At 35.9% G+C, this 24,760-nt stretch overlaps 1 protein-coding gene across 1 annotated transcript in view; it reads right to left on the reverse strand.

The window, feature by feature from the left end:
- Positions 1-24,066, reverse strand: part of LOC139732910 (uncharacterized) — a 49,162-nt gene extending 25,096 nt beyond the window's left edge. The window contains exons 1-6 of the mRNA XM_071643748.1: positions 24,060-24,066; positions 23,408-23,530; positions 22,822-22,893; positions 21,941-22,069; positions 19,854-19,973; positions 19,217-19,348 (exon numbers count right to left, since the gene is read on the reverse strand). Coding sequence (XP_071499849.1) covers positions 19,217-19,348; positions 19,854-19,973; positions 21,941-22,069; positions 22,822-22,893; positions 23,408-23,530; positions 24,060-24,066 — 583 coding nt within the window. The remainder of the gene's footprint in view (positions 1-19,216; positions 19,349-19,853; positions 19,974-21,940; positions 22,070-22,821; positions 22,894-23,407; positions 23,531-24,059) is intronic.
- Between the last annotated feature and the right edge of the window lie 694 nt (positions 24,067-24,760).

Below are 24,760 nucleotides of genomic sequence, written 5' to 3' on the forward strand. Positions count from 1 at the left end.
ATTTTTTTTTAACCATAAATCACGGAGAACTAAATCACAAAAGATTTTAAGGAGGTGAAAAACCCCAAGCATTGTTCTGTGGGAAAAGGGATGTATTCTGAGGAATGAGTACAACTAAAGCACACTCAAAGACACAAACATCATATATATATATATATATATATATATATATATATATATATATATAGTACAGACAAGGCATTGCTGGCAAAGCAAACTCATCAAGGCTATTTTGCATTCTAGGGACATATTAAACATGAGTTTGCCATCATTTATCCTTGATCAGCTGGTGTGGAATACCTTCTCATCTGATATCGTTCACTGGAATAGATTTACATTGTGCCATTCAATGTCATATTACCTATGACACACGATTGTTCCAGTTGTTAGGCATTGCATAAAATCAGGCAGGGTCAAAGGTTGTACAATGTACAATGAGCCAAACTGTTAAGATCTACAAGCGTGTACATTTTTACCACAAAGTTTAGCCTGTATTATGAAATCCAGTTATATGGCATAAATCTTGCACCAATACGCTTTATAAATGAAGTTAAGCTACTTTGTATATTTTTGGCAAAAGAAATTTCTTTCTTTATTCTCGCACAATCTGACATGTTTAAACATTGTAGATATAGTCCCACATAAACTGCAAAATATGCAACAGAATATGCACATTAAAAGGCACTCTACAAGCACTAACACACACAGAAAGTACTAAACTACACGTAGATTGTAGCTTGCTTGCTCTCTATTCTGGCAAGTATTATTATAATGGATAGGCCAATATATTAACCTGTTGAGAACAGGCTGACTTTGCTACAGCACCTATTTCTCATAGATGTTTGTCCGAGTATATTCGCGACTCGTCCTCAACTGTTATAATAATAATATTATAATACCAATATATGTATTAGTTATTTCATTATAATTATTAATATTGTCATCTTGTGCGATCTTGTTAAATTCAGAAAAAAAAACAAAAAAACACGGAGTTGCATTACATTTACCTTGTAAATCTATGATATGAATATCAACAGCATATCTAATGTCAAGAGTACAGACTCAGGTGTACCAAGATGTGATGGCTGGGTATGAGCAGGTGGGAAGAGATTGTACCTCCCTGGTATGAGGGGAAAGACAGAATTTGCTCTGGTCTATGGGTTTCAATTCCCGTACCCACATCTATGCATCAATGCCTGTTATCAAATAATTGACATAATGATTAAATTCTCAAACATAGTCAACACAAACACACACACACACACACACACACACACACACACACACACATGAGTAAAACAAAATAAATTTACAGGACATAGTACCAAAGAATGGTTGTTAACCAAATATCTGACTCACCATAAAATGTCAACCATTCAGCATCCCTCCCCTGCAAATCTAAATTTATAATAAATATAATCATACCATAATTGTTATTCTGACTTGCCACACACTGTATCAAAAACAAGTCATTAGAAAACTTCCTTGCACCACAAAAATGAGCAACTCTGTCCTAGCAGTGAAGGTTGCCATATTGACTTAAGTCACATATTATAAAATGGGTTCAAGAACGTAGCCAATAGGAAGCGCTGAAATGAGTCACGTGGGCTTTGATTACTTTAGTACCATTGCACTGCAGTACCAGTGCGCACTCAATCAGTTGCTACAAGTGCGTCGCGCGCTACTATACGCGCTGTCAATCCTGTAAACAACTTCTAGTTCGGGCTGCCAGCCGGCCTTTCTTGTGTGCATAACATTATGTGGCGTACGTATACAGTACTCTTATATGTACAGTGCTTACATGTGCGGGATTTCCGAGTGCGACGTGCTTGACTCGACTCTCTCGAGCGAGTGCTAAATGTTTGTAGCTGACTGGTATTGACCCACAAAGGTACGGTACGTGAAAAATGCTGTTTAGTTTTCGACCCATTTTATAAAACAAATGATGCACAGGATTATTTCGTGGCGTTAGTGGAGACGCAGCTCACTCTCGGGTATTTACAATGTAGTGCAACATGCACTCGGCTTCGCCTCGTGCATGTTTCACAATTGTAAATACCCTCGAGTACGCTACGCCTCCACTAATGCACTCTATCCTGTGCATCATTTGTATACCATTGCATAAATGATCAAATAATCTCCCTCCCACTGCATTCTTAAAACTTGTTCTGAGTGAATTTCCTCTTCATTAGCCATACCATATCTTGCAGTTGAAATATGTTCTTATTCCTATTCTTATGTAACACTAATGTGTCATGATAGGTTCAGAATCTATCAACTTTATGTGAATCAAATGGGGGGGGGGGGGTGGATGCAACTTTAAAATAAGCAAAAATTTACAGAGGTTAGCTGACATGAAACCAGATGTTGAAGGAAGCATGTCGGACGGAAATCAGGTGATTACACGGATGTCTGTCACTCGCCAAGCTTGAATACATAAGCTGATTCACTCTGAAATTAAAGACCCCATAGTGTGGGATTCATCGAGTGGAGAAGTGTGTGCAGCTTCACCACTGATCTCAGTGTAAAGGGGCTGATTTCACTGAGCACGCGAACAATTTGCACAGGACAGGAATGTCGAAAAAACAGCGAAGTGCAATATTTGAAAAGTTTTTCTCGAAATGTGCTCTGACAATGGAGCCAAAAACCATTCTCATGCAGTTTGTGCAAAGTTAAATGTCATGTGTACCATTGCCAAAGAATGAGCAGTTACGTACAGTGTACATGAAGAACATCCGACCTGAATGCAAACACTGTAAATTTTCCAATAATCATGGAAGAAATGTTTCCAACAAGAGTTGCTAGCTGTCTTGAGTTAAATTTTTCTCTTTCCTGTATTTCTCCTTTCTCTCCCTTTCATTTTTCTGTTGTGTGTGAGCCATCGTCTTTCTGATGACCTACATGTATGTCTCCAAAGCATTCTGATAAATTGAAGTAATCATCATTCAGACTGTTGGAACTTGGCACTGCTTTTGAGAGGTCTATACATGATGAAGACAATTTGCTGCCTTTCTCTGTCATTTCACCATATCCATTGCCAAAACAATTCCAGTAAGTTATTTAATTGAGACAAGGTTAAATATTTTTTCAGGTCAATTCAAAATGAAAAATTCAACATAGTTAATGCGGGTACATACTCCCTTGAAGGGGAAATCCAGACCAAATATAAGTTAGTCTGATAAAAAAGAGTAAAACCTTACAAGTTCAATGGTAAAAATTTGACTGAAATCAGATGAAAAATAAGGAAAATATGACATTCTGAATTTTTCTTATATTTCTGCAAAACAGTTCTTGTACAGTGGATATGAATAGTACAAATGAGTGAGCTAACCATGTTATAACCTCAGAATTTTCCATTGATCTTGTACAAAAAAAAAGACGGAAATTCAATTTTTCTGTCACTGAAGTCACAAACATGATGTTATTCATGGCTGATTAACTTCAGAATAGTGATCAGTTGGAAATCCCAGGATTTGAGCCTCTGGCATAATTGCATTTGAATGAAAAACTGAAAATTTCAGAATTGTATGTGCAAACTGTATGGCAAATTGTGACTGTTCAAGAACTGTTTCCTGAAAAATTAGAGAAACTTCAAAATGTCCTAACTTCCTTATTTTTCACCCGATTTCGACTTGTAATATTATACACTTTCTTATTAGACTAACTCATATTTGGACTGAATTTCCCCTTTTACGTGATATCACTGACGAGGAAGGATAAAAAGCTGGCACCAATTATAGAGTAAAAAGTGGTTACACAGATACCCTCTAAATATCTTTTTACAGAAACATTCATGGACTTCAAAATAATGTCAGGCACATATTAAGTATTAACTTAAAACATAGCCAATTCAAATGAGAACAATTCAAAGTAATTAAAAGGAACTACTTAACTGTAGCATCACGCCTGGCACAAGTAAGCCTATCTATTTAATGTGGTCAAACATGAGCTTGTAATACATTGATACCACGATGTGCACAAATCAGAAAGTTTCAAATAAAATATCAACAGCCACAGATGCTCCTGGTTTCTTGTTTCAAAGCAAATATATTTCACAAGTACATGCACTCTTGTGAATAAGAAAGATCCAGAAGTTTGCCACACTGAAAGCAGTCTACAAGTCTAGACAAGACATTTTGGCCATGAGTAGAGTCACGTTGACGTTGCTGATATCACATGCCAAAAAGAGACTTCCTCTCTTTTGTTTTTTCATCATGAGCAGACGTAATGTTTATCATTCTAAACTACTTGGTCATGTTTCCTGTTTTTCAAGGATAAATACAAAAATTGTAGCAATCATCTGTTTATTCTTTGGAACAGGGCCCTCTGGTTGAACAGTGTCAACACTGAAGAGGCTACCCTGGATAAAGAAGACCAAGGTTTATTATATCATTATAACTAACACTAAAAAGAATTGTCTCAGCCCAAATGGCAAGCAGGGAAATATGCACTGATTGGTCAAAAGTTTGTTGAAGTCATATAAATGACAGGAAATTTGAAGTTTAAATATATCTGCAAGTTTAATATCACTGCTTTTAATCTTGCATTAAAGCTATTTACGCAGCAATTGATGGGTCAAATTTGACTGTATTGAAGAAATTGTAATGGGAAGTTGAGCATCATTAAAATATCAGCAAATAGATATTAAGCCATCTGATGTAAAGCTCAAGGGAGCAAGTTTGATCATGAAATTGTCCAATGTGCACAGAAATCCTAGCTTATATTCACTGATTTCACTATTCACTAGCTTCTAAACAATCATATCTCCATTTCTCTCTTTAAATATCGCCAAGGACACTGTGGTTTTCTTCACTCTTCCTGCCAGACTTAGGAGGCTATTCCTCACAAAATTTGAAATACATACACTTACACGAACTCTCTCTCTCTCTGTTATACATACATACATACATACATACATACATACATACATACATATGTATACAGACTGAATATATATAAAACCCCAGCTGTCCATGTTCAGCTGCGAAATCGATCACTGGACCCTGTTTTATGAAGAGTTAAAATTGATTATATAGTTGATTTCAACTGTAAGTCTATGGCAGCCTGTGTGGAAAGGAAATTTAAAATTGATTTTATCTTTTGATAAAATGGGGCCCTGATCAGGTTTTATTGTCCACACACAGTAAGAGAATAGGTGTCTCTGAAGGCAATCTTTAGTATCACACAAGAACAATATGTCAGCAGTATACACTGTAAATAATGCCTAAAAAACTGCTTGAATCATGTGAAATAAATAATGTTGGGTCACATGTTTGGCAGCTTGTAGTGACATGGTTTGATGAGCAGATGTTCCCCCTCAAAAGTGTTGGGTGTTTCTTTGTTTGTGTGTATCATATGTACCTTAACCCATTAAACCCCAGAAAACAAATTTTGTATGCATTTTGGTGCTATATACAATGTATTTTTAGTATCTTTTCAATTCTTTGTTACTGCAACATAAGTAACAGTTATCTTTCATTAACCTCATTCTGCTCATTTACTGTTCTGTATTTTACTACTGTAATAAATAATAATCAATAGCCTCCCAATTGCTGACTGTGCAAATGGTTTCAAATGGCAACACAAAAGATTAAAGTACACTTTCCCCTCTGAAAATCAGCAATTCTTGTATTTCTTTTATTTTGTGTGTATCTTTAAGAATCTTACAAAATTTTCTCTTTTATTTCTCTAATAACAAACAAACAAAACAACAACAGCAGCAACAATAAAAAAACTTAGCTAAATACAACTCATTAATGTATTTACTCAAAGCATTTCTGGTTTTATAGAATAAGATTCCCCCCCCCCCAAGTTATGAATCTCTGTTTTGCATTTAAAAAAAAAATCATCCTGGCAATAACACCTGCACAGTTTGGTGATAAATTTGACCTGCATTTTCAAAAAGATGACAAAAATGTAAAAATTGGCCCCCAAATTGGTCCATCCCCCATGGGCCCCAATCGGGGCCACCACTTGACCTGAAACGAACAAACTTGATACTTTAGATGAGCTACAAAGGGCTGGGGTTGGGAATCTAAATTCCTGCCTTCATGATTAATTCTGTTTTTTAACTGTTCACTTTAATACTCCATAATGTGATTTTGATTACACATGATCCTGCAGTCATGCTGTCATCTATTTTTTTTTAGTATCCCCTCCCCCCCCCCCCAGAATGACAGAAAATACAGTCAAACCTGTCTATAGCGGCCACCCTAGGGAAACGAAAAAAGCGGCCATTATAGACAGGTGGCCGCATAGACAAGTAATCCAACTTTATGTGCATTGCCGATGTCTATGAAATTGTTGCACAGGTACGTAGCATGTAATCTAAAATGTACAGTCGTGAAGAAAGCTTAACACTAGTGCATTATTATGACTGAATAAGTGATGAATGCAGCGGTGGCGATCACTGAACGTTGCCCATGAATGTCTGGCACGGCTACAAATCAGAAAAAAACACTCTGAATTACCGGCTCTGTGGCTGCTATAGACAGGTGACCGCTATACACAGGGTCTTTAATAGGGCTTTTCTCTCGGGAGGGGGGGGGGGGATTTTTCAGTGGCCGCTATAGACAGGTGGCCGCTATAGACAGGTGGCCGCTAAGGCAGGTTTGACTGTATTGTATGCTTAAATGACAAGTTCACCTTCATGTACATATGGATTGAGTGAATGCAACAATATTAGTAGAACACATCAGTGAAAGTTTGAGGAAAATTCGACAATCTGTTCAAAAGTTATGAATTTTTTAAGTATCTGCGCAATTACTGCTGGATGAGAAGACTACTACCTGTGTTTGATGTCACATGCGTACAACGATATAATTAAAATAAAAAGAGAATTTCACAAAATTTTACTTTTTGAATAAAGTGCATATTTCTTGGACTTGATACTAATGTATGTTAAGGATAATATTATTCCCCTTACCTTCTGAAAGAGAGAAGTCGAGTGTTCTTTTGTTATGCGAGAAAAGTGAAAATAAGGTGAATTTTCTTTATACTTTCTTTATACCGTTGTACTCATGTGACATCACAAGCTATAGTAGTCTGTTCATCCAGCCATGACTGAGCAGAAACTTTAAAAATTCATAACTTTTGAACGGATTGTTGGATTTTCCTCAAACTCTCACCGATGTGTTCTACTAATATTGCTGCATTCACTCAACCCACGTGTCTATGAAGGTGAACTTGTCCTTTAATACAATGTATGCCATATAATTCATGGGGTTTTATTTGAGCGAACTTCATGAGTCACGAGCTATTCGTGAATATAACATCATGCGAAAATCTTAACTCTGATCCAAACATGAATGCGAAATGCATGCATACATTGCTCTCTTCATTACTGTACTCCACAATCATTAATTTATGCACTTATGAAATTGTTGGAAAGTTGCGATTCACAAAAAATGAAGACTCAATAAAATATATGGTGTATACAGAAATCAACTGTCCACACTCTTGTGTTAGGAAGAACTGAAATGTTGACTTTCCGTAAACTTGTGACACTGATAGTTTGTTTTGAAAAATGACAGCAGACTTTATTACAAAATGACACTCATTGAGGATCCCCCTTAACTTTGAAGACACAGACAAGAGAATAATTTACATAGTAAATAATCTATAGCATCTTGAGTATTATCTCGTGTTCCATTATTTGATATCATGAATATCATGCCATAAGAAGGTGATCTCGTGAAAGATACATTACACTTCATCCCAGACAGACACAATGTATGGGGGCCATATGAAGCCACTTACACTCACTATGAGTGTGACATGATGTCCCATCTATCATCTGTACTGTCAGCTGCTACACTTTCCTTCCAGTATACCGACGTAAAAGAGGTCATGATTCAATGAGTCTGGCTCCACTGGATCATGTACCAGTGAGACTTCAATCACATCGTAAACATTCAAGTAAAAAAGGATCCAGTCACTGGGGCACACCTAAATTTACTGCTGTTTTCACCATTAATTACCATATTTCACTGCAATCACTCAAGAAAACATTAGCCGAGTATTCAAAGCAGAAACAAAGATGCATAAGTTGGTGTAACTCCATAACAGCTGCAATGGATATCTTTGTATCCATCCAGGGTAGCCTCAGTGATCTACCAGAGCCTAGAGACCTACACTGTATCATTACTATTACCCATGCACTGCCAGGCACACACTTTCACACCTGGGTCAAGAGTCTACATTATGGATACAACCATAGATGTAAGCATATGGTTTAGCACAGTACAGGTTTCATCCAAATTGGAGATGACAAAAAAGTTTTGAAGCTTGAAGGTTTCACATGTTCTCCTGAGCAGTGATACTGAGTGTCACAATCTCTAATGTAATTAACTACATGATCATCATATGTTGTCACATATCAAATTCTCCCTTGGGTCCATACATTCATAAACACTACAGAAATCATGTTTTTGGCACTGATTTTAGCAGTCAGATGCCCCGACCTGAAAGAGTAACTAGTGATAAATCATTGAATATCTGCAATACTGTATTTAATAACAGTTGGAGGACATGGCCCCTAACAGTACAAGTATTGGTAGTAGTATGACGAGTTCTGTTCAATTGTGTCATACATGGTGTTATATTTGCTGCTTAGTCACCCATCACAACAAACATACTTGCTAGATTTTCTTGGATAACCAAAAGTCTTTAATCTCATATCAATTTATTGCATAATGCACTTCCAAGAGTTTATCGCACAAATGAGGAAAACAATGCTAAAAGTATTGAAAGCAATTAAAAAAGGGAAAGAAAAAGATGTTCGATTCATTTCGGCCAACAATCAAATCAGACAGAAATCAAGTTTCAAAGCTATGTCAACTTGACAGCATTTGAGAAAGTATTTCAACTTGAGATCTATATCAATGTCTGTGATGTCTATTACTGTATATGATCATGCATCACAAAACCAACAAGTACAAGTAGCTCGCTCTAATTTTATGTGAGAACTCAAAATACACCCAGATAAAATGGGTCAACCTAGTCAATCTTGAGTTTTTCATATTTTCTAAAGGAGCTGCAATTCTTCTTCTACATTATTCTATAGTTTGGGATTATCAAACTAATTAGAAATTGTGTTGTAGCATTTCTTTTTTTTTTCAAGGCACTTTTTCTTTTTTGTAGAACGGGGCATGTGGTTTGCCTCAGAGGCCCCTTCATATTTATTTCACTTTCAACACTGATAACTTTTGAAAGGATGATGCTATTTCTTGAAAGCTGACATTAGTCATGGATAGAATGTGTTGATAAAGCATGCTCAATGCCAGCCTAATCTAATAATCCCTTCATTGTTGTTGCTATGGAGTTTGACATCCTGTTTTCCCCCATCCCTTGCACAGAGCATGTAGTAGACGGCGAGTTGTCAAAATATTGGGGTGTTCTTAAAATTTTCTGTAGATTTTGATTTTTTGTGCTATTTCCCCTATTTTGGGGGTGCTGAACACGAATCCACTTGTTGCCATTTTTCTAACCAACGTCTTCACCCGTTGCCATGGCAACGCATTATTTTCCTTAAAAGAACATGTATTCTTCATTTAAAATCATAAAAACATGATGTAAACACCAAAATATGTCATTATAAATCATTTTTAATTAGACTTGAGAAAGAATACAATTTTCATAATGTCATGGTTACCTTATAGCAATGACGGTTACCATGGCAACAACTATTTATAAAGAAAAATCATATTTTTCATGAAAAAGCAAGAAAACATTACAAGATTGGGTGGAATGTATATTATAAATTACTATCTAGATTATAAGCTTATTTTTCCACTAGTTAATTTCACATAATTTTCGTTGCTATAGCAACAACATGACAAAAGCTGCCTTTTAAAGAAATATGAGAATTGCGATTAAAAGAAAAGCAAGAATATGTACATAGATGATAAATTTCTGTATAGTGAGATTTTTTGAGCTATTTCCTTTATTTTGTCGGTGCCAAAAACGAATCGACCTGTTGCCATATTTCTAAATGACATCTTTAGCCGTTGCCATGGCAACAAATTATTTTCTTTGAAATAACATGTATTCTTCATTAAACATCACAAACGCATGCTAAAAACACCAAAATAAGTCAATATAAATGTATCACGCTATAATCAAAATAAAACTCACAATTTCCGACTGTCACAGCAACCTCGTAGCAATAATGGTTGCCATGGTAACAGCTATTTTTTAAAAGAAAATTATTTTTTTTTCATAAAAAAGCATGAAAAGATGGAAAGTTTGAGTAGCATACTCATTACAAATTGCTATGATAATTATCAGCTTTTTTCACTACGTTCATGCCACATTATTATCGTTGCTATGGCAACAACTTTTTTTACCTAGAAAGGAGAAGTAACCCATTAAAAGAAGAACTAGATAAATAAATGATCAATTTTTGTTTATTATGATTGTATTATAATTTTTTATTATTACCTTTAAAAGAATGTGTATTCTTTATTAAAAACATCATATAAACACGCAGTAAACACCAAAATAAGTCAATCTAAACATCTCTTTAATCAAATTAACTAGAAATGTTGCTATGGCGACTGGTATGCCTCCGCCATAATGCATGATTCTTCTAATAGGTCTATAGTACATGTGGACAATGTGTGATTACATTTGCACAAAATTGGCAAAATATTGAAATGACATGTTTGTCACAAATGTGTTGAATGTTCACCTTCCTTGACCTGTGTTTAATTGGATGAATAGCAGAGCATGTATTTGGGGATTTAAGAACTTTAACTTGACTTTGTCCCTTTCATAAGCTTATGCATTGAGTAATTTTCAAGGTATGGAGAAAAAGTGCAATTTCTGTATTGCACAGTAAATTGCTATCATTTTCATCTGGCCTTTGACCCTAAGATTTATAAGAGAATCACTGTCAGGCATAACATACACACGTACTAAGTTTCAAGATAACTTGAGCCACTTCCGAGATATGGAGAAAGAAGTAAGTTCAGCACTTTCACTTGACCTTTGAACTTTTGACCTTTGACCTTCTTGGCCCCCCCCCCCCAAAAAAAAAAAAAAATCCCAGAGAATCTCTATTGGGTTATACATGCATACACCAAGTTTTAAAATAATGATCCTGCTGGCATTGCATACATAAGGGAAATAGTAAAATTTTGAAGTATTGCCCTTGACCTTTGACCCCTGACCTTTGACCCCATGAACCCCAAATTCCCTAGATAACCACTGCCCATCAGTACATGCGTTTATACTTTGTTCCATGAAGATACCTCGAACAATTTCGAAGATACGGAGAAAAAAGTGAAATTTCAACATTTTTACTTGACCGTTTGACCTTTAACCTTTGACCTCATGACCAAAACTTTCACCAGACACTCTTAATTAGGTAATACATGTATACACAAAGTTTAAGAAAATATCTTCAGGCATTACATAGATATGGGGGAAAAGTAAAATTTTAAGCATTTGACCTTGACCTTTTGACCTTTGACCTTGAGCATATGCACCCAAAAGTTGACAGGCACAACTTCACCCCCTAATACACATACATGCCAAGTTTCATTAGGATACCTCAAAAGGTTTTTTTTTTTTTTTTTTTACGGACGGACGGAAGGACGGACGGACGGACGGAAGGACAGACGGACGGACGGACGGACAACCCGAAAACATAATGCCTCCGGCACCACTTCGTGGCAGAGGCATAAAAATCACAATTCTTATAACGCCATGGTTACCTCATAGCAAAGATGGTTGCCATGGTAACTATTTTAAAGAAAGTAGTGATACTTTCATGAAAAAGCAAGAAAATGTGACAAGATCGGGTGGAATATTGATTACTAACTGCTATCATGACTATCACCTCTTTCCCATTATGTTCATTTCACTTCCTTTTCGTTGCTATAGCAACAACATGACAAAAACTGCCTTTCAAAGAAAAAATAGGTATTTCAATTAACAGGAAAGTAAGAATGAAGTAAATCAGCAGATAATACATTTCTGTAAGAGTTAGATTTTTTTGTGTTGTTTCCCTTATTTTGGGAGTGCCGTACACAAATCCACCTGTTGCCATATTTCTAATTGACATCTTTACCCGTTGCCATGGAAACAAATTATTTTCTTTAAATGAACATGTATTCCTCATTAAAGGGATGGTACAGTATTGGTTGAGATGAGAATTGGGCTTTTAACATTTTTTTAGATACCAAAAAAACACTTTTGGAATAGTACAGAGCATACCATTTTAAGAGGAATTCAAAGTTTATTTGATGAAAATCGGGTTTGGAATGACTGAAACATCCAAAAACAAAGTAAAACAAAGCGATCATAATAAAAGGTGGGTCCCACACTTCATTAGAATCTCTCTGTTTTGGATATCTCAGCCATTTCAAAACCAATTTTTATCAAATAAACGTTGAATTCCTCATGGAATTACATGCTCTTTCATATTTCATAAGAGGTTTCTCATTATCTCACAAAAAAAATTAGGTCTCAACCAAAACTATACGATCCCTTTAAACATTATAAAAACTTACTGTAATTTCCAACAGATGTCAATATGAACATATTTCTCTGATTGAATTAAATATCACAATTTCCGAATATCACAGCTACCTCATAGTGATGACGGTCACCATGGTAACAGCTATTTTTAAAAGAAAATAATGATTTTTTTTTGTCAAAAAGCATGAAATCATGAAAAGATTGATTGAAAAAGTTATTTCATTACCAGTTAAGGTCTAACTATGATTGTCAGCTTTTTTTTTTACTATGCTAATCTCACATTATTATCGTTGCTATAGCAAAAACACTGATATGCCTCCGTCATAATGCATGGTTCTCCTAATAGGTCTACAGTACAATGTCTTGACAATGTGTGATGACAGTTTCACACAATTGGCAAAATATCAAAATGACAGGTTTGACACAAATGTGCTGAATGTTCATTCTCCTAAAACTAGGTTCAATTGGATGAATGATTAAAATGTCAGAGTGCAGGTATTTGGGGAACTGATGATTTTTACTTGACTTTTGACCCTTTTATAAGTTTATGCATTGAGTAATTTTCAAGGTATTGAGAAAAAATATTATTTCAGTATCAAATGGGAAAATAGCATTATCTAAACCTGGCCTTTGACCTTTGACCTCACAGTTCCAAAGAGAATCACTGTTAGGTTGAACATGCATAAATATGTAAGTTTTATGATAATACAGTGTACCTTGAGTTACTTTTGAGATACTATATGGAGGAAAAAGCGCAATTCAACACTTTCACTTGACCTTTGACCTTTTGACCTTTGACCTTTTGGCAAGAAACTTCCCACAGAATATATATTGGGTGATACATGTATACATCAAGTTAAAAAAAAACCTTCAGGCATTGCATAAATATAAGGAAAGTAGTGATATTTTGAGGAGTTGACCTTGACCTTTGACCCCTGACCTTTGAACCATGACCCCCAACTTCCTTAGATAATCACTGCCCATTGGAACAAGCATATTATACTAAGTTCCATGAAGATACCTTGAACCATTTGTGAGATATGGAGAAAAACATGAATTTTCAACCTTTTTTTCACAAAATAATCTGTGACCTTTGACCTTCGACCCCGTGACCCTAAAATCCAAAAAAAGTATTATCCCCCGCAGGATATACCCTCATACCAAGTTTGATGTAAAACCACCACACGGTTCCTGAGATATCGACAAAAACAAAACGGGACGGACGTACGTACGGACGGACGGACGGACGGATGACCCGAAAACATAATGCCTCCGGCCACTTCGTTGGCGGAGGCATAAAAAGGGCCGAAAAATTAAACTCTACAAAAATTGAATATTTATTTATCAACTTTTTCTTTTACCGGGGTACTTCTCCTTTCTGGGGAAAAAAAGTTGCTGCCATAGCAACGATAATAATGTGGCATGAACGTAGTGAAAAAAAACCTGATAATTATCATAGCAATTTGTAATGAGTATGCTACTCAAACTTTCCTCTTTTCATGCTTTTTGATTAAAAAATCATTTTCTTTTAAAAATTAGCTGTTACCATGGCAACCGTTATTGCTATGAGGTTGCTGTGACAGTCGGAAATTGTGAGTTTTATTTTGATTGAAGCGTGATGTGTTTATATCGACTTATTTGGGTGTTTTTAACATGCTTTTGTGATGTTTTATGAAGAATACATGTTATTTCAAAGAAAATAATTCGTTGCCATGGCAACGGCTAAAGATGTCATTTAGAAATATGGCAATAGATCGATTCGTGTTGGCACCGACAAAATAAAGGAAATAGCTCAAAAATCTCACTATACAGAAAAAATATCATCTATGGACGTATTCTTGCTTTTCTTTCAATCGCAATGCTTATTTTTCTTTAAAAGGCAGCTTTTGTCATGCTGTTGCTATAGCAACGAAAATGATGTGAAATTAACATAGTGGAAAAATAAGCTGATAATCTAGATAGTAATTTATGATAAATATTCCACTCAATCTTGCCATGTTTTCTTGCTTTTTCATGAAAAATATGATTTTTTCTCTATAAATAGTTGTTGCCATGGTAACCGTCATTGCTATAAGGTAACCATGACATTATGAAAATTGTATTCTTTCTCAGGTCTGATTAAAAAGGATTTATAATGACATATTTTGGTGTTTACATCATGTTTTTATGATGTTTAATAAAGAATACATGTTCTTTTAAGGAAAATAATGTGTTGCCATGGCAACGGGTGAAGACGTCGGTTAGAAAAATGGCAACAAGTGGATACGTGTTCAGTACCCCCAAAATAGGGGAAATAGCACAAACAATCAAAATCTACAGAAAATTTTAAGAACATTACAACTCGCCGTCTACTAATGGCTTGGTACGGTATTAGAGTAAGCACTTGAATAGACACTTCAAAGCCTTTTATCTCAGTACAAACTTTTCCAGAGTGTGTGCTTTCTTTTTAATATTTAGAATCTAAGGTTAGGAGAGTCCACATGAACTGAGTTATGATCACCCTAAAGCTTACAGTCTACTCTCTCAGAATCTGCTCTGAACTAAAATTTCATGTGTGGCCACTTTTTGTTGGTCTTGTGATGCAGGGTCAGATAAATATCTTTTCAAATGAAAGCCTCCCTATGACGATGCGTCTTATGAAGAATTTCTGAAGAAGGGAAATGTAGAGATTGGTCAGTTATTCATTAATTTCATTTCCAGAATAGAAATCATGCAAACAGTGGGTAATCATCAACACCTGTTACAGGTACACTGTATGTCAACTTTTAAAAATATCCTATGGATCAAATTGATCCAACACCAGCATATTTACAATGATGCATGATGACTCAGTTAAGATGTTGCATGTACATTGTATGTCAAGTAAACAAAAAGGAATTTGGTTTTGCTGTTTGTCTAACCGTCACAAATTAACTGTTTTATTGCATTCGATTCATGATTTACTCATATGTTTACTCTAAATATTCTTTACCGATATCAACATAATTCCTCTGCCCTACCTCTTAAAAATAGCAGAAGATAGCATATTATTAAAGAGACTGATAAGAATTTTTCTCTGCATTGTGCAAACAACTTCCCACACTGTGATATTCAGAGTAAACACCTTTGAAATTCCTCTTCATTAGTCATTTACACGTAGCTTTGGTGATATGCTATACAAACATCATATCTTCTAAGAGAGGAGTCATATCAATGAGAAGGAAAGTTGAAACTATTCAGTAGATGACTACAGTTGACCTTTCCTACAAGAAGGGTGTTCTAAGAAACCACTCTATTATCAAAGTCTACATACACACACACTGACATTTCTTCTTCTTGATAGTAAAATTGATTGATGTTGTCATGTTTCTGTGAAATGATTGAATCACCAAATATTGATATTCATCATCAAAATATACAGACCAAATAAGGAAAGACAGGAACACAAGGAGGCACAAAGCTAAATGAAGGGTAGAAACTGATTTTAACTTCAGGATGATGAAATCCATTTACCGCTTTACTTTGGGGGAAACAAAATCTGTGCCAGAGCACACCAGCTACATACACGGTACAGCTTGGCAGTCAACATTTCCAATACTACAGTGCTGTATCTCTGAATAATGGAAATTGAAGTTAATGTAGTCACTACTGTACAATGCCATATAGCAGGTCTAATTTTTCACAAATCGGGGCTTCCAATGGCAATTCTTGGGACTCATGAGACAATGAGAGAGAAACATCTCATAGTGTTTCATAGTATGGAATGAATTAATCCAATGGCGCCAGGTCTGACATGATGTGTGCGCATACACACGCACGCACACACACACACACACACACACACACAAATATATAAAATACACAACATGCAACACAAACACACAAAGCAACCACGCAACATGAAAATGACGGAGTGACTAAACATAAATGGCATGCACACAATCAGTATTTCTATGGTAATGAACTGCAGGTATCAATGTCAAATAAACATGTGTCTTCATTGGATAATACTGAGGATGTAATGGTAATACTAGGAGATAAAGATCTCTTGTAAATTGCATTCAGTTTTCATACAGGACAATGTGTATCATATGTGACCCTGCATCACAAAACCAACAAAAAGTCGCCAGACATGGATTTTCAGTTAAGAGCAGATTCTGAAAGAGCAGACTCTAAGATTTAAAATGATGTATAACTCAAAACAAATGGACTCTCCTAACCTAGCTAAATACTGGAAAGAAAGCACACACTCCAGAAAAGTGTGAACTAAGAAAAAAGGCTCTGAAAAATACAATTTCTTGTTCATTCTATGATCCCAAACTCTAGCATAATGTAGAGGAAGACTTGCTCTTTCAGAAAAAAAAAGAAGAAAAACTCAAGATTGGCTAGATTGACCCATTTCACCTAATTTCAGTCCTCACGCAAAATCAATGTGTGCGACTTTTTGTTCATTTTTCGATGCACCTGCAGTCACATATACTATACTTTAACTGGACAAAAAGTTGTCCACTATCATGTGCTACTGTACCAATAGTTTAGCATTTATAAGTAATACACGTAGCTGTAATTTTTCATTTCATATCAGCTGGTGCCTTGATGAAGCTCTCCAAAGACAATTCTCAACACCATTCAGTTATCCTATCATTAAAATCTCTCACTTGAAACAAATTTTCACTATGAATCAAAGTGGGCCATTGTTCCAATCAAACTAAATATTAAATGATATGTAAACTTGTTTGTCCTAAAAATGTAGGTGCCACACACACACACACACACACACACACACACAAAGAAACTCTTGTTGATTTGTTCTCTTTCGACACATCATATAACAGTCAATATTACAATGAATCTCCAAGCGGGTATACGACTTGTCAATATTTGAGTTCAGTGTCCCACTGAATTGAGGTCAAGATAAAGATGGCATGCAACACAGCATTTCAAAGTGAGTGGGGTCCCTTAAGCCCAGAGCTCAAGTAGAATCAGCATGCAGGTGTACAGTCAGGTGAGTCAAATGTCCATGCAAATGAAATTTGATTTCATTATCATGTCATGTGTTCTATTTTCACAATTTGTAATGGGGTATATCATCTTGGAGCATATGGAAAAAAATAACTGAACTATTTTCAGAGATGCATTCACTCAAAATTTTTAGACAATATTATGCAACAGAGAATACATCCGAATTCAAACCTTTAATTCCTGAATATCTAGCATTAACGATTCAAGAAATTTATAAAATCTAGAATCCAATGAATGAAAGCAGGGGAATATGAAGTCAAACTCCATATTACTGAGATAACACTGAAGTGCAATTCCAAGACCATATTACAACTAACAATATTGCAGTGTAATATGAGATTTATACAATGTAAATGTAAACAAGAATAGGGGAAGATGTTCCATAAATGAGTTAGCACAGCTAGAACTACAAAATTTTTCCATGACATTTTAGAAATGTGATATTTTCAGCCTGGCTTGTCATTATAAATTTACAAATGGAACTTATAGCTGGCATTGATCATCGACATCTCTTCCTTGCTGCCCATGAAGCCTGCTCATTGCTCAGCATAGCAAGAGAAGCTTTCAAAACTAAAAGATTACCACTAATCATACTTCCAACCATTGTTGCATGATATGATTAAATGCATTGAGTTATTTATGGACTTTCATGATGAAACTGCTTAGGAAAATCGATTGCATGTTTCATAGAATTGAAACATGTTATCCGTATGGTAAACACCACTCATCAAATTAAATCTTGACACAGCATGCAGTCTTGTACCACCACTCAAACATGGTATTTTCTCTCATCATCCACATTGGCAAAGTGAACACTCAAGAAACACAGCTCACACACAAACACAGAAAAACACAACTACAGACACATACATGTAGAGACCACGTGTACAGAAATGATGCACAGTTTTGAAAAGCTGGATATGCTTATAAGAAACCTAATCACAACATTTAACAACTCATCAATCTAACATTTAAAGCAAATAAATCCATTTAAAATATTTTTGAAGTGATTTATGGGAATGTGCCATGTTCAATACCAAAAACAAGTAATCAGACTTTTTAGTACACATTGCAATCAAAAATGACACGACTACAACTAGATTAAATTGAATCAAATTCAAACATTGATATGTTGAGGATTGAGCTTCTTAAAATACTAATCTATATGCTTCTTTCTGATTATCAAGTCTGCAATTTGCAATGATATGAATGTTGCCATAGTATACACAGTCTAATACCTATCTCATACACTTGTAAATATCTGAAATTATCAATGAGGCTGCTTTATATCTATTATGTCAGCATGACATCCTTCTGCAGTGTCAAGTGGCTCCCTGTGGAGACTTCATCAATTCTCCAATTTTGACAAAAGCAAACAAAATAGAAAAGATATAGGCCTGAATGAAGAGTATGACAGGAATCTGAAGCACACTAACTGAATTATCACCTCTGAGATCAGTGATAGGTCTTGACATTATAATTAAAGTGACACAGTGAGACTACATGCTGGAATCCAGTCATCTGTGCAACAGGAGCAAGATGCACATTATATTCAAACTCAATATTCACTGCATCAATCTTCAAAGGCAAGCATGTACAAATATGACAGTCACAAAAAGCCACCGCAAAAGGATGTCATTGGCTGACTTTGAACGTATCATGCAAAACATCATTCAGCCACTCTTTGTGAATACTTTCACATCAAGGTTAGATGAAGATTCCTTTGACTTACCTGGGATGCAGTAGCCATCGTGGTCCATGATGTAACCCTCTACACAGAAGCACTGGTAGGAGCCCTCATCATTCTGACAGACATACTGAGGACCACCACATGGCTCCTCCTCCACTTCACACTCATTGATATCTACAGAAAAAGGCACGGATGATTATGGTGATGATGATGACAATTCTACTACACTTGTACTTCTGCTTCTCATACTACACTGTATGTAATACAATTTGTACCATCTTTACTATAATGCTAACAATAACAACGAAAGCAACAATGAGAATGAGAACGAAGACAAAAAAAAAAAAAGAAGAATATCTACGGTGATGATGATGATAATAATGTGTTTAATTGGGTGTTTGTCTGGTCTGTTTGTTATTTAATGCAGTACCATTCCTCCACTGTACTTTGGTAAAAACACTCAATAAAGTATGAATTACAAGTACATGAAGGTTTCTCAAAAAACAGGAACTTACAAAATGCTGGACATTAAATTTTAAATAGTAAAAAGAATAACGAAATGAATTAGACACATTCTGGTCTCTTTCATGGCTGGCCACTTCAGTTTGCACAAACACCGTAAAACAAGAGTAATTTGATTATTTCCATCTTTTTTCTTTTTTTTTTCTTTTAAACCAACCTGTGCACTGATTGTTTGAATCTCTCTGGTATCCCTCTGCACAGTTACAGTCAAAGCCGTTGATCCTGTTCACACAGACTTCTCCCTCAGGACAAGGGTTCTGGGCACACTCATCAATATCTGGGGAAGACATCACATTGAGGTTAATTTTTGGGAAATATCTGAATGAATTCAATCAACCTTGGGTCACTTTGGTGTTTTTTTCCTCTATCTAATCACAAAACTTACAGCTAAATACCATATGCACACTTTATATCAGTGGTGGACAGATAACAACCCAGCATCTTCACCCCATGTGATTATACATACACTGTACATGCTTTGTAGCTAATATGACCTCTGAATATTTTGTACACCTTTTCTCTTATATGAAAATCAAAAGCCATCTCTGGCAAACTCAACGAAGTTCCCCCCCCCCCCCCCAATACTGTCTAAAGAAAACAGCGGGGTCAAGATGTGCAAAATATTTGACAAAGTCAATAAACTGTTGCTAGGATATTCTTCAAAGTTCCTTGTAGTGACTGTGGTATAGTTTATCCATCAAAAGAATGAAGCAGCAGACAATCACCTTGTAGCTCTATGAACCATATGTCAGGGGTTGTTGATTTTAAGGTTACTTTACTTTGTAGTCAGTATGAAAATGCTGTGCTCATGATTCGAAATATGGCAAGAAACAGAAAAAAAAAACCAAACAACCAACACTCTATCCCATAAAGGATTTAACCCCCAAAAGGGTCTCTTCCGGCACAACATGATTTTTATACGAAAGAATGCATTGTTTTTTTTTCCTCATTCCCCGCATGCCTATTAAAGATGAAATGCATGATCTGTTAAACTTCACACACTTGAACAGTTAAATAACTGAGATATGAAACGGTCAACTCCTGCTGGCTAAGCAGCCACATAATAAAAGGGCTGCAAAGGATGGTGGAAACTAGATATATCGCTACAGCGACTGATATGCCTCCGCCATAATGCATGGTTCTCCTAATAGGTCTATAGTACAATGTCTTGACAATGTGTGATGACAGTTTCACACAATCGGCAAAATATCAAAATGACAGGTTTGACACAAATGTGCTGAATGTTCACTTTCCTAGAACTAGGTTCAACTGGATGAATGATTAAAATGTCAGAGTGCAGGTATTTGGGGAACTGATGATTTTTACTTGACTTTTGACCCTTTTATAAGTTTATGCATTGAGTAATTTTCAAGGTATTGAGAAAAAGTATAATTTCAGTATCAAATGGGAAAATAGCATTATCTAAACCTGGCCTTTGACCTTTGACCTCACAGTTCCAAAGAAAATCACTGTTATGTTGAACATGCATAAATATGTAAGTTTCATGATGATACCTTGAGTTACTTTTGAGATATGGAGGAAAAAGTGCAATTCAGCACTTTCACTTGACCTTTGACCTTTGACCTTTTGGCAAGACACTTCCCACAGAATATATATTGGGTAATACATGTATACATCAAGTTTAAAAAAAAAACCTTCAGGCATTGCATAGATATAAGGAAAGTAGTGATATTTTGAGGAGTTGACCTTGACCTTTGACCCCTGACCTTTGAACCATGACCCCTAACTTCCCTAGATAATCACTGCCCATTGGAACAAGCATATATACTAAGTTCCATGAAGATACCTTGAACCATTTGCGAGATATGGAGAAAAACATGAATTTTCAACCTTTTTTTTCACAAAATCACCTGTGACCTTTGACCTTTGACCCCGTGACCCTAAAATCCAAACAAAGTATTATCCCCCCAGGATATACCCTCATACCAAGTTTGATGTAAAACCACCACACGGTTCTTGAGATATCGACAAAAACAAAACGGGACGGACGGACGGACGGACGGACGGACGGACGACCCGAAAACATAATGCCTCCGGCCACTTCGTTGGCGGAGGCATAAAAAAGGCATTTTACATGTTGTAGAATCAAAATCTCTCTTAACATATGAAATAAATGTGAACTATTAAAGAGATAGAATATATAAGACTTCATAAATCATAGGACATGGAATTAGCAAGTGTTAGTTCCATGTGACTTTAAGCTGTCAAAAACTTGAAACTCACCAATACACTGTAGATCTGCAGTCAGTTGACGCCCTGGTGGACAGACCACTGGCTCACAAGTGTGGCCAAAGGGTGTGTTCCTACACCTCGCTCCAACAGGACATGGATTGCTGATACACTCATTGATTGCTGACATAGAAAATAGATGAAGAGACAGATACATTGAGAGCTAGACGTAACAACACACATTCATATAGAGATATTCACATTCACACATGACTCTGAACTTTTAATTTGTCTGTTTTGCAGTAGGACTATTGAGAATTATGTCATATCATATTATCATCAAAATATGTTGCTCAAAGAAACAATACTGGTTCTTTTTTTTATACAAAGAGCAATTCACTGCTTTCCTCCTCACCTCTATGTGTACATGCTTCACAAATAATATCACACCAAAAGTACAAAGGCTGCTCTAACTCTTTTAGCATCTGAACTGCCCACAGCATCTGTTACAAGTGTGTGTGTTCTTGCAAACAGGTGTAATTGGGGATATTGATGAGTTTCACTCTGGGCGACCTAGGATGTTTCAGTAATTCACTGGGCATACGCCCATTTGTTCAGAGTATCTCAGAACAAATGAAAGAGCGCCCTCTCAAGGCCTAGGAGTTCATAAGAGAAGAATGCATGTTAGTAACACGAAAATACATCATTAAGCAAAGAGTTCATTCTTTTTGTTTGGGACATCTGTAAGTAGTTTAAGTGCACCAGCTGAATTACCCTTTTGCTACAAAATGTGCGACCCCCTATAAAAATAGCTCATGAGGTACGCTTTCTCCAAAGAGGGCTCAAATGCTCCAAATCTGGCACAGTTCAGTTTGCTGTGGTTCACTTTAGAGTGCTCCAAAACACCCATAAAGACAGTCTGGCATCTGACTCACATGTGCATCCACCATTGATCCATTCCTCTCCAGGTCCACAAAGGATGAAATTTACTGAAGGGTCTGGGAGACCTTTAAGAGGCAAACAAAACATGAACAAATAAGTATATGTACACAATGTACATCAAGACAGACAATTTAATTTTCACCCAAAATGCACATAAAACAAGGCAAGAAACACTGTAATTATCACAAGTTTCATTACTTTCTAAACCAAAGACAAAACATGTAATTATACAACTCCCCGGGTTAGAACAATGAAATAATCATCATATTCTCAAAATCCACTGCCTCACAAACACTTTGATAATGTACTATTCCATTGGGGATTTCTTCTCTTTCTCATCTCTGGTGTTTAGACTGTGACATATGATGTTAGACTTTAGAATTCATCCTTGGCCTTCTGTTCAATCACAACTTATAGAATCTGTCGAATTTCTAGTATTGGACGTTATAATCTCATATAGTATAAGACTGATACATTCATTATTGTGGCTAATGCAGAGAATTCACACCATGCTACAAATGAACATAAATTCTAACAAAGTAGATCAACTAACGTTGATGGCAGCATGAGGTAACTTACGGATGCATGTATTTGCCGGACCCTTGCGGAACCCTGGCTTGCAACCAATGCAGAGATGACCAGTATCTGTGTCAATACAATTCTGACCATCCAAGCATGGACTGCTGGCACAACCATTGATAGCTGAAACATCAGAAAAATCACACCATTTAAGTCTCGTCTGGTGTATTATTGCATTCTGTCAACCTCCTATGACTCTGGACTGGTTACAGCAGTATACTGATCAGTAGAACAACATTAAAACCTCCACTCCACATCAAAACTTAAGCTAGAGACATCAGCAAAATCACTACAAACTCACACAGAAGCAAAGCTTTGGAATAATGTATGTGGCACTCATTCTGCACAGTCTTTACAGTGGCAAATTCTGGAATTTAAATATTACCTCTTCAGACAAAAATGTAATGAATCTTGTTTGTATGTTTGGAAATTCTAACTACCTTTTTGAAAAGAAATAAAATGTATTTATCTCTTCTATGCTGTGGTTCTTGTTTATGCACATCTTCTCACTTATAAAATGATTTTCATTAATACAAGAACCCAACTCTCAAAAAATAATATTACATGTCCTGAGATGCAAAATAACACCCGCACAAATTAAATGGCATTCTTACAACAGCTTGTCCCTCATGTATTTACCACATATTCTCACATGCCATGGTGTCCAAATCTTGAACAATTTAAAGGGACTGTACAGTACTGGTTGAGGTGGGGATTCATGTTTTGAACATTCCAAAGTGATATAATGAGAAACCCCTAATGAAATATGAACGAGCATGTAATTTTAAGAAGGATTCAACGTTTATTTGATGAAATCGGTTTTCAAATGGCAGAGATATCCAAAAAAAAGTGATGATAATAAGAGGCGACATGCCACGCCTTTTATTAGGATCTCTTTGTTTCACCTTGTTTTTGGATATCTCAGCCATTTCAAAACCGACTTTCATCAAATAAACTTTTGATACCCCTTAGAATTGCATGCTCTTTGACATCTCATAGAGTGGTTTCTGAATATCTCGCAAAACTTTAAAAGATAAATCCTCACCTCAACCAGAACTGTACACACCCTCTAAGTTACATTCAGTGGAAACTTTTAAGCCTATCCTAACTGTAGATAACTATGTACAGTTTGTAATCCCCTGCTTGATAGTTTTATCTCCTGATGGATCATTAACTTAATCCACCCACTTCTTTGCCTTTGATAACTTGGAAATTTCACAGTGATTTGTTCTGAGAATAGCTACAATATGTATGAGACTTATGGGATCTTTCAAAAGAATGCATGAACACATTGCTCTCATTACTGTTGACAAATATGTCATTTTATGTTCACAAACACAGTAAATTGACACT

The sequence above is a fragment of the Diadema antillarum genome, unplaced genomic scaffold (genome assembly GCF_040938485.1).
Source record: "Diadema antillarum isolate AM-2024a unplaced genomic scaffold, OU_Dant_1.0 seq00000455_RagTag, whole genome shotgun sequence".
In the NCBI taxonomy this organism is placed as follows: Eukaryota; Metazoa; Echinodermata; class Echinoidea; order Diadematoida; family Diadematidae; genus Diadema; species Diadema antillarum.